The sequence below is a fragment of the Nematolebias whitei genome, chromosome 8 (genome assembly GCF_014905685.2).
Source record: "Nematolebias whitei isolate Nwh7 chromosome 8, NemWhi1, whole genome shotgun sequence".
Taxonomy (NCBI): Eukaryota; Metazoa; Chordata; class Actinopteri; order Cyprinodontiformes; family Rivulidae; genus Nematolebias; species Nematolebias whitei.
Genome location: NC_056505.1, coordinates 29789221 through 29801210, shown reverse-complemented (window position 1 = coordinate 29801210; position 11990 = coordinate 29789221). Strand labels below are relative to the sequence as shown.

At 38.9% G+C, this 11990-nt stretch overlaps 1 protein-coding gene across 1 annotated transcript; it reads right to left on the bottom strand.

The window, feature by feature from the left end:
- On the bottom strand, window positions 1-10042 carry zbtb34 (zinc finger and BTB domain containing 34). The gene is made up of 2 exons (XM_037680569.1): window positions 9888-10042; window positions 1-1769 (listed from the first exon to the last, which is right to left on the bottom strand). Exon 2 carries the CDS (start codon window positions 1734-1736, stop codon window positions 210-212), a length of 1527 nt encoding a protein of 508 aa, XP_037536497.1. The 5' UTR covers window positions 1737-1769; window positions 9888-10042; the 3' UTR covers window positions 1-209.
- Between the last annotated feature and the right edge of the window lie 1948 nt (window positions 10043-11990).

Here is an 11990-nt window from a genome sequence, read left to right as displayed (position 1 = left end):
GCTTAAATGATTTTTTTTTACATATATATATATATATATATATAAAGCATTTGTTATCCCTCTGCATTTAGCGACACACTTTACAAAATTGACAGAAACCCTTGACTTGAGAAATGTTCAGAGTAGAGAGAGCTGATTCAAAAAAAGGGGATACTTTAGATTGAGTTGAAATAATAATTTCTTAAAGCTCGCTTCACTTGAAGCAGGACCTAAAAATCACATCTTGATGCTTGAGCCTCCTCTGGACTGCACTTAGAACTCTCCTCCATTTCATTAGCCGGCGCCTCTTCCGCGTATTGTGCCTCAAAGGCCATTCCCTCTGTTGCATTATCTTGGTCTTTTTGACCTGAGCTTCCCTCCATCCTCTCTGGGGAGTCCGTATGATTGTTAATCTCTGATGCGCCCATGTGCTTCTTCCTCAGGTGCTGGTTAAGGGTGCCCTGAAATGGGAAGCATTTACCACAGATCTGACAGTGGAAGGGCTTGTTGTCTGTGTGGCCGCGGATGTGATACTCCAGCTGATCTTTCCTTGTGTACTTCTTGCCACAGAACTTACAAACAAAAGGAGTAATTCCCATGTGCAGACGCATGTGGCGGTCCAGACTTCCTTTCTGATTGAAAGACTTTCCACAGTAGATGCAAATGAGCCTCTCGTTGTAGGGATACCACTGGCTCCGGAGGCTACGCTCTCGAACATCGTTTTCCAACCCAGTGGCCCCCACAACTGCTTCACCATCCTCAGAGCCTGGTTTCATTTGACTTAGCACTCCTGCTGGAATTGCCATCGGACGCTTGGCTCTGGCTCGCCCACCTCTGAAACCACTGAGCAAGGAGCGAGAAGGACTGGAGCTGCTTAGGTTGACAAAGCATGGCGAAGAAAGCCCTGAGTAAGAATAGGCAGCAGGCTGGATGACAGGACCATAAGAACCCACACTAACAGCCACAATCTGATCTCCATCCACAAGCTCTGTGTGGTAGCCATCATCACCAGCCGAGGAACTATCTGAGTAGGTTGGCCTATCGTTTTTTTCTATCTTTACATGCACATCCGTTACTTGCCCATCTTTGCCAATAAGTTCTACCTGCTCCATTTCACCCTCCATGGGGGCATCATGCTCAGACACACCATCACTACTGCCACGATCTGACTGGCCCTCCTCTTGCTGTCGTACTCGGCTTTGGCCTTTTCCAGCCAACTCCAACCGTGCTTCAACACTTGGCTGATTCTGCCGGGAGTAATAAGGGGGGGAGATCTGGGTAGGGTTAATGAAGAGGCTGCTGTCATTCATCCCATTGCGACTTGTCTGGAGGCTGTCCTTCTCTGGGCTGGAGGAACTAACTGGGAGGCTGATCTTAGAATGGATGCCCTCCAGGATTTGGGTACACTTGTCAATGATGGCCTGCATCTGCAGAAAGCTAGCTGCAGTGAGGAAACTGATGATATCCTTAAGTTGTAGGGACATGTGACCCGTGTAGCAGAAAGCAAGAAGCTGCTCAAACACCTCGGGGCTTTTGATGACCGAAATGGAGAGACCACTCATGGTGCTGAGAGCTGAGTGGTCACGGAAGTAGGGTGAACTTGCTGCCAGAACGGCTTTGTGAGCCCGAAATGGCTGACCCTGAATGTGAACGATGATATCACACAACTTCCCTTGCAGCCGCAACTCATTGAGTTGAGTAAGAACAGTGTTGCTGAACTCCGGCACATCAAACTCGATGTAGCTGCCGTCGTCCATTTCTTGGATATGCTTCTCCAGTTTGTCGACAACCTAAAAAGAAAAGAAAAGAAAAAGAGGCAAAGCATCATTTGACTCCGTCATTGTTCAATACAGTCCAAATATTTAAAACCATCATTATAGTATTTATATTTTCATGGCAATAACTCAAGAGTTTCTTGTAGTCACACTGCTTTTACTCAGAATGTCTTCAGGCTTTCAGTCAAACCTCTCTCAAATTTAGATTTTTTTTTTATTATTATTTTTTTAAATTCTGGCTGTTTTTATCCTTTTTCTGTCCAGTCCTTGTATCTGATCATGACAGTATAGTGAAACCAATAAAGACATGTTCTGTTTTAATATTCTACATCACCTTACAACCCAGCTGTTTTTGTTTGGTTTTTTAATACAGTTTTCTTTCACTTGTTCTTCTCAATTTGTATGTTTTCTTTTACGATTGTCTACAGTTGTTTTTGTTGTGTACTGTTGTCATCACTGTTAAAATCCAGTCTCTCTTTTAAATGAGTCCCCGGGGCTCGATGGGATTAACCTGTTTAAATAAAGGTTGAATGAAACAAAGTGAGGTAAATGAAGTAAGTGAACAAGTGGTGGCCAAAAGCCTAGAAAATATTATCTAGATTAGATATACAATATCTGAAAGTCATCTTTATGAACAGAAAATAATCTAATCAAAAAGCTGACACAATACCTGAGAAATGTATAAATCTTCAGTTAATAATCTACTCTATGCCAAGTTTTAAGGAAAGTTATTTTGGAATTACCATATTTGTAACAAAACACAATATCATGCCTGTCAAAATGTATTATCATTAGCATTTTTAATAAAGTAAGCCAACAACTGGAGATAAAATGTCTTTGTGACAGGCTGTTAGCGAACAGGTGCCCAAAGCATTTAAAACTGGTTATTTTCAAAGTTGTCTATGCTTCAGACAAAAAACTAGTTCAGATCTTGAATTTATGTGCCTTTATGCATGGATAAACCCTTGAACAGTGTTAACTTGCTTAACAAACAACCAGAAATCATTACACTGAAAAATTTTAGGTAAAGAAATAAGACTGAAAATGAAAATACCTTTGACCTTCAGAAAGTTTTGTTGTTGTTCTTTAAACCATTTTAAATCGTTACAAGAGTTCCTAGTTTCCTAGACACAAAATATAACTAAAAGAGCGTATAAAGACTTTTGCACAGTCCTATGTTAAATAAAATTAACATAACTAATAACCGTTTGTGAGAACGTTTCTCTAATGTGAACTTTTTTTTAATAAGTTAAATATATTTTCAACAATTGCAAAACAAAAAAGGGCCACAGTTTGGTATTTTTAATAAGTATCTACACAACTAAATTAAAATAATAACCAGACAGATCTGACAGTGATGAAAATGTCACGGTGGCTGTGTTGCTGCAAAAACCATGGCTGCTTGTCGTCATTCACTTAACAATAACTCATAGCACCACTAGTTTGATTTTATGTATGCATCTACTTCAAGACTTACTGAACTGTGGTAAAACTAGTTGTGTATTTTGGTATGCACATACAGTAAATGATAATTAAAGCAATGTTGATCTATGCCTCTAACTTGGGTGACATGTTACTCCTAAACAGCACTAAACAAAACAAAAGCAGTTTGATGAAGATTGTTGTGAATGATATTTTGCATGCAAGCATACATAAAGAAAAGTGGGCTGTGAATGTATATGGCATTTTAGTGTACCGTGCCAGTAATTCCCAATCTGGGAGGTACTAGAAAACTTGGGGGGTTAAAGAGTTTAAAGGCACAGACTAAAATTATTACTAAATATCTAGGTGGAAAAGATAAAAAAAAAAACCGAGGCAGCATCTTGAGTTGGGCTTTAACAGACTACTCGAGTTATCCACACATCGATTCCTAGGACATCTCTCGAGTATTCGTAGTGACATCATTACATCGCCATTACATCAATCACGTGTCACATGATCTGCACTGGGCGCGGGCTACAAAATGGATTCCTCTAAGCAGACGGATGGAGCGGAGCAGGCCCAGTCTTGGAAAACAGGTAGAAATACATCAACAGTCTGGAAATATTTCACTAAAGATGAGTCTTCCAGTTCAACTACCGTAAGGAAACAGAAAATGAATCAACTTCCTGACTGTTTGGAGCTCGTTGCGAACCGCTGTTAGAACATATTCTGTGACCACAGTATATTGTGACCGTAGGGGCGGTGTTGCATGCACTGTTGCAGGTCACAGAATATGGTGTAACACGGGGTCCAATGACCGAACCAGAACCAGCTTCCTCTGACCTTGTTTCACAAACAAAAAGCACAAAATATTAATCTCTAAACCTAAAGCGCAGCACTGTGGGCGGTGGTGGTTGACCCCCCCACTGTTTTTAGTTTCATTTTTGATGTGCCGCACGTTTCTTTCACTTTTGCAGCTTAATAATAATAACTAATAGTTTTGTTTTTCTTGTGACTTATTTGCAGTATGATAAATGGTAGGAGCGTAATATACGCTCCCAATGTTTTGTTGATCTTGTTTTTTGTAAATAATAAATGACTTTTTTTTGCAGTTTTATTTATTTATTTATTTTTGCATCTTAAGATCCTATATGACATCATCAACTACTCGAGTTCTTTTTTCTTCTCCTTCTTCTTTCGGCTGCTCCCTGCGTTAGGGGTCGCCACAGCGAACTAAGTTGCACTAAGACTTGGCAGTTATTTTTACGCTGGATGAACTTCCTGACGCAACCACAGACACCGAGCTACCACAGCCCTCCGTGTGGAGCAGAGAGCTGCTGTCTAGGACACCCAGAGGAGCAGATGGTGGGGGATTAAGGGCCTTGCTCAAGGGCCCAGAGTGGGACGAATGAGGGTGGGGGCAGGTGTGGGTGCTTCACCTACCCCACCCACATTTTTGATGTTATCGGCTTGAACCAGCGATCTTCCGATCACAGGCCCACCTTCTCTAACCTCTGCGCCACCACTCCCTAATCAACTACTCAACTTCTACTCGAGTTTTATTATTTTAATGTAGAGTTTAAAAATGATGTAGTCGTTCAACCCCTAATCTTGAGTCAATGTTTTTAACAAACTACTGAACAAAAATATAAATGGAACACTTCTTTGTTTTTACTTCCATGTTTCATGAGCTGAACTCAAATAACTTTAACTTTTTATGTCCACAATAAGCCTTGTTCTCTCAAATATTGTTCATAAGTGTGTAAATCTGTGTTAATGAGCACTTCTTTGTAGGGGTGCAGTTTTCTGGCCGATCACCGATTTCTAAAAAGTCCGACCTGCCGATTCCGATTTTGGCCGATATCGATTTAGTTTTATAAGCGACACTGTCTGGTGTTATAAGGTCACAATGCACCTTCAACTTTCAATCTTATTTTATTGAAAAACATACCCTTGAACAATATCCTAGAAACAATACAAACTTGTTTTAACTGGCCATGAGGTAGTGCTCTGAAATATAAATGAAGTTCAGACAATTGTTGATCAAGATCAAGGCACTGGCTCTTAGTTTTTAAGCAAACAAAAATTACATGCAATATATTACCGATGATTAAAGAATATATTTGCCAAGTGTTCTGGGGCGGTTTGCACGCACATGTGTAGGAAGAGCACAGTTTTTCTGTTAGTGCACAGAGTCCTCCTCTCAGAAAAAAGTTTGGGAACCACCAAACAGAGGACCTCTCCTAGCTTTACCAAAAAAAATACAGCAAAATATTCACAGTTACGATGAATATTGCATAAACAGTGCAACGTTCTCTAACAGTGCTAAAAGTACATTTAATTTATTTTAGATTGTACCACAAAAATACAACCAAGTGAAAACATTCAGAGGTTTTAAAACATTTCATCTTTTATTTCACTGAAAAGCTTTCAATGCTGATTTTCTTTAGACTCAGTGGTGTTATTGCTAAGGAGGAAATAGTGAGGAAAGCAGATGAACCTTATGCAAATTACTGAACAAAATGTACCAGTCTGTGACTGCATTATAGGAGTCAGGCTATACAGGTATACTGTACATCCAAGATTTGGCAGAGAAAGAGGAAAATCTGGTTATGTCCCAACTGTTCTTGAGAAGACTTTCAAAGACAATCTTCTGAAGCATTCAGGAAGAACAGTGACTGCAGATGCCCGTGTGTGTTAATGCACGTTGATCCTGTCTCTCTAGACAATCACACCTGCCAAAAGCTTTACTTAAAAAAAAGAAGAAGTAAGAAATAGGTTTTGCCCAAACGGGAAAGCTAAAAAAAAACATGCAGGACACCGACACTAATTTTCTTATCCTGACAAGATAAATAGTAAGCTGAAGTCAGTATTTTATCACATTCATACCTTAAACCCCACATTTAATGCTAGCACTAGTGTATCCACCTTCGACAGTTAAAATGCAACATACGTGGAAACATGGATTTCGTTTCAAAACAGCTCTTTGCCTAGTTTCAATACAAGCAGCGGAATAATGCAACCTTAAAATTAAATTCTAGAGAATCTATTGAGTACTTCTGTGTTTTCACAGAAAACCCTTTCATGTAGAGGAGCGCAACATTTTAGTTCCCCAGTTTTGACCCTTGTCTCCATCTGTCTTTCTCCCATCTCTCCCCCCTGCACCCACTCCTGCTTCTTCTAACTGGCTATTCAGCACGATCCTCTGTGCTTTGAGTATGCAAGCACTTTCTCCAGTTGTGAAAGCTTGCCATAACACCTGTCCAGTAAATCATAGTTTCAAATCCTGGCATCCGAAAGATGACGTTGTATCAAAAAACCAACAACAACATTTAAAAGGAGTTGTGTCTCTTTTACACTCCTGGTGTGACCCGTTTTCAAATACATGTTCATACATTAAAACACACCAGCAATGGCGCTATGAAAACTCAATGGAGCCAAAAGAAGAGGAAGCCAAAGAATGCTCAGTAGCTGAAATGTACATGCTGAGTGAGGGTCACATGCTTGGCTTAAAACTGAAAGCCAAAAATGTTTGAACTCAGCTCAAAAAAATTCCATCTGTGGCTCAAATTCCTAGTTAGATGATGAAACTGATACAGCTGCTACACGAAGGCACATACACAGGATACAGAGTACTACAATGTGATACTCGAACTGACTGGAGATCAACTTCCCTTTAGAGACATCACCCAAAACTCGAGATTTAAAATGTTTAGTCGTTTCAGTGGGAAAAAACAAGAAAATCCAAGTCAGCAGGCAGGCAAGCATTGTTTCTTCAACATCAGCAACATTTGCTTACTTCGAAGAACAGTTTGTGGGTTACACAAGACGCAGGACAAATGTGCTTCACGAGCAAAGAACAGACAGTGTCATTGAGAACAGATAGTAAAACAACTCCACAAAAATAGACTAGCTTTAGAAGGACTTCAGGGACAGCAGGGATAATAACATCCTGAACAATGCTTCGCCTATAGGAAGTAAACATACGGAGCTAAGTATTACATTAAGTATTCCTTGATTGGATTTGGAGCACATAAATGGAAAAGAAAACAATACTCTTCCTTTTTCAGTTCAGCTTGACCACGTGCTAATCAGATTAAAACAAGTGAAGACTTTAAAATATGCATACCCATGTCTTATTATTTTTCCACTTTTCCAATATTATCAGAGCACCAAACAGAAATATGATTCTTAATGGATGTTCTTAATGAATTGAAATTAATTGATTCTTAATGTTCTAGAATCGCGCCGCTCAAGGTGGCTGCATGTTGGAGCAGCTCTGTTACTTTCATTCTGAGATTTTGCTTTTGGAAACTTTAATTCCTCTTTTTCTGGATGTAAATCACATTTTTTTGGATGATGGATCCTCTGGTATCAGATGCTGTGCAGCTGGAAGGATTTTTACTGAAACTTTTTTTAGTTTTGGACATTTGTTATGATGCGTAACCATGGCAACAAGGCTGTTTTCTACAGCCAACAGCTGATTAACATCTCAAAAGCTCAAAAAATATCTCAACTACAGCCCCGAATCTCAAATGAGTTGAAAAGGATGCTCTGTGGATGCATTCTCATCTACCTGCCAGCTGTGCTTGAGTGCCTGACCACTGAGATCCTGGAACTAGCAGGAAACACAGCTCGTGAAAGCAGAAGGACAGGATCGTCCCTCAGCACCTACAGTTGGCTGTCCGCAGCGACGAGGAGTTCGGCAGACTGCTGGGAGGAGTGGCCGTCGCTTTGGGAGGAGTTCTGCCCAGCATTCAGGCGGTCCTACAGTCCGGGGGAACTGAGAGGCCTGCTGAGTCTGGGTGGACGGATCGGGCGGCATCTGCAGCCACTTTCTTAGGATCCACTGTGGGATGGACCTTTACAAGAGATCCTTCCTACCTACAGCCATCAGCATCTATAACATCTCTTAATGAAATGAGGATAATGAGTTACTACAACAAATAATTTCCCTTTGGGATTAATAAAGTATTTTTGAATTGAATTGACTCAGGAGTGTGGGGTATTCACAAAACTGGAGGTGGTACAAAACCTGGCCTCTCCAGTTCGTACCTTAACGTACCTTTAGACAAGATGCTGTTCTTGAAATTACTCAAAACTCTTACTGTGCGAGTTAGGTACAGGAGAGAGAGTTGTGTGTGTGTGTAATATAACAAGTACCTGGTACCCTGTGCACATAATCTCGTTCCACCATATGTACCACATGCGGTGTGAACAACAATAAAGAAACTGACGTAAACGGCTTAACAAATTCTGTAACATTTTACAATCGTTATATCAACTACAATGTGACAAATGTCACAAAATCTTGAGTCAAACTCAGACTTTTACAAGTTTCACCCAACGCGAGGCATTTATTTCAATGATTACAAACTACAATTGAGCAATCTTTTGTTTGATCAGTGGGCTTAATGACTTGTGTTGTACAACAATGAAACACAATCTGGCGAATCAAAATCAAAACAGTTTAAGTGGTTAATCCAAGGTGAAAGATCACTTCAGATACAAACTAATAATGTGCAGGTGGGAAACAAAACGCAACACCATCAATAAAATGCAGCTACTTTAGCTGCCTCTAAGATGAAGTCATTTTGGTAACAAATACAATGATCAAGCAATCACGTCCTGTTCTGAAAGTACATTTTTAAAGTCAAGACAAATAGATGTCATATAAAAGTATGCAACACTTCATGGTGATCCAAATGAACCCAGGTAGACTGAATTTAATATGCCACGTCCCTGCACTTTGTCCTTTCCTGCCATCTCGCTTAGTTTAATGGTGCACATTGTTTCAAAGTGCTCTGTTTCTCTGCTGTCTTTGCCAGTTCATCTTTAGCCCCAGTATAACCAGTGAGGATGTTTCTGACATATTCACACCACTGTAACACTAATGCTGCTCCACTGCAGAGGTTACGACATCGCGTGCTTACAGTACGAGTCAACTTCTTCATTTTTAATACATTCGTGATTTCTCTTTAACAAGTGCCATCATTGTTCATATCTACGAGGGTGTTTTAAGCACGCACTGTAAAGTTTATTATCACTTACTGTTAATTAATTAAGGAGGGCCGTATCAAACTTTTAATTTAAACCATTCTATTAAAAGGCGATGGGGGGGGGGGGGGGGGGGCATAGCCGGGATGCTAACGCTGGCGCTAGCTTTACCATCACTTTCCAACGTATTTAAAGTTTGTAGTTTTCATTTTCACAAAAGAAAACGACGACTTTTAAAGTTATAACGTTACTTGTCTCATTTGTGTCGGCATACAAGGCCAAAAGAGCCGAGCAGCTCACTAGCATCAGACTAGCATCACTAGCTAACCCAGTATCAAATCTACAGAGAGAGGCGCTACTTGAACACATTCTCCACATTTTTATTAGCTAACCGTTCATTCCTAGCTCAGACTATGAAAACAATTTACAAGCTTGTACGTTTCAATAGTTTAGTTACAACGTCGAGCGCAAACTACATAGGCTATGTCACAGCTACTATGCTAGCTGGCTAGTGTTAGCATGTAGCTGTAGCTTTGCGGCCACTCCACATTATCATTCCGAGCCGAGCAGCCGCAGCGAAGTACAGCCAAAGAACAGCTAGCACACGCTCCTAGGTAAGTAATTATGTCCCATTACTTACACTGAAATGGCACCGACATTACAAACGCATTACGGTCACCAGTCCATGTCAAAGATGAAGTCCACCAAACTCACCGTCTTGATTATCAATAAATGGTGTCCATTCCCCTCAGTAGTTCGCTAACGCTACAGCCAGGCCTCCCCCCCTCTCTAGTCCAGATGTGTCAGACAGTTGCGGCTTCAGTTTTTACATCAACAGGAAGTGTGTTCTTTAGGCGCTTTGCATTCATTCTGCCTATGTGTTTTGCAGCAGCCCCTCCCTTTATGTCAGTGATGTATGCCGAGATATAATGTTCTTAGTATATGACGCGTTGGAGGACATAGGCGCGCGCAAAAAAAAAAAAAAAAAAAAAAAAAGCAAGGAAAGTTGCCTATGACCGTTTTGGAGTTAATCTGAACAGATAACATTATTATCAATGTTTGCTAATTTAACATCCTAATACTGAGAGCCTGATGGACTTAACATAATGTATATTTAATCCAAAAATCACATTAAAGTGGACAAAAACAACAACCTGAAATTAAATTAATCCAGCTGTGTAGACTCTCTCTGCCCACGTTTACAAGAGTCTTTAACATTTACCTTCAAGCTGTCAGAGTTTCTTATCAGTTTTAAAGTGGAAATGAGCAGTCATTTACAATGTTTTCAGGTTATTTAAAGTTTGACAATGGACATGCACTTTCCCCACTCTGGTTCTATTGAGAGTTATATTATTTGTTTATTCGTTTGAATCGTGTTTCCTTTTTTTTATGGGCTGAATCTACAAAAAGAAAAAAAAAAAAGGTAAAGTTCCACTTTAGGGATAATGAACTTTTGCTCCAAGTTTATTTTTGTGAGCAATGAGTGTAAAAAAAAAAAAAAAAGAAGATGTACAGTAGAAAAAACAATAATGATAAGACATGCTGGGTTGTGTGTGTGTATGTCATGTTTATCAAAAATTTCTTGAGCTTTTAAATAAAAAGTAAACATTTAATTAAAAACAAGCTGATACTATCAAGCTTAATTTAAATGTCAAATATATAAAAAAGTATTTTTGCTGTGATGTCTGTTCATCCTCCTAGTTTATGTTTTTACTCATACTGTAAGTAATTTATAAATTAAGTTTAAACACCTCAAGACATGAAAGCAGTAAATGAATATATTATCCAGGTACATTTCAAACTTTAGAAAGCCTTAAGAAGTATTGCACAACACAACCTAAGAAAGACAAAAAAAAAAAAAAAGACCTCTTAGCAGGAAAAAATATTAAGGAATGACGTGACTCAAATTGTTTTTTTCTGTGCACTACACAAAGATTTTCTCTACAAGAATTAAAGTTTCACAATCTGTAGTTTACTTATAATATAGCATCAAAGGCTTCAGTCTGCTCTGAGATAAGATAAAGCTAAAATTGTATTATTTCCTTACTTTTGGATTGAGTTCCAATGAGCAGATGAAAATATCATAAATCTGTCACTTGTCCTCTGAGTCCACAAGGTGGCGCCAGAGACCAGACAAAGTCTTTCCCTCAACCTGATAAAATAAATCAGGTTGAGATCAATCTGAACTGTTTAGACGAGATCAAATGAACTCATACAGATGAAAAAGTAAATCTTTTAAATAACCCTAAACATTAATTGTGAAATTATTTGATTTGACTGTTTTCTGTTTCACCCTTACTTTACTGTTTTGCACAAATCCCCCAAATCACAGTCTGGCTTTTTAAAGAAGAGATGAAGAGATGAAGAAAGCAAAACCAAAAAAAAAAAAAAAAAAAAAAACCTTTTAATTGTTAATTTACATTTAATTCCTTCTCCATTTGACAAACAAATATTAATAAAGTTTAAAACAAGTAAATAAACAAAACCCTAACATTTACTATAGTCTTTGCACTGGAATTTTCTCTTAAATAGTTTTTGGAATTCACACGTTTTAAAGTCATCTAAAGAGTTGTGTAAAACAAGTTTTAATAAACGCATGTCTTAAAAAGTACATACGACCTTTGCCCTAACAGTTTACTCTAAATGCACACTTATTTTCTTTGATTTGAAACAAATGTTTTTAAACATCCTGGTACATGCTCAATAATCCAGGTAACAAAACAGACGTCTGAAGAAGTCTTTCGGATGAAAGACGAAACGTTTCTAGAATTTTTTTGTTTTGTTTTGTTTTTTTGAATGTCCAGAGGACCAGATTTA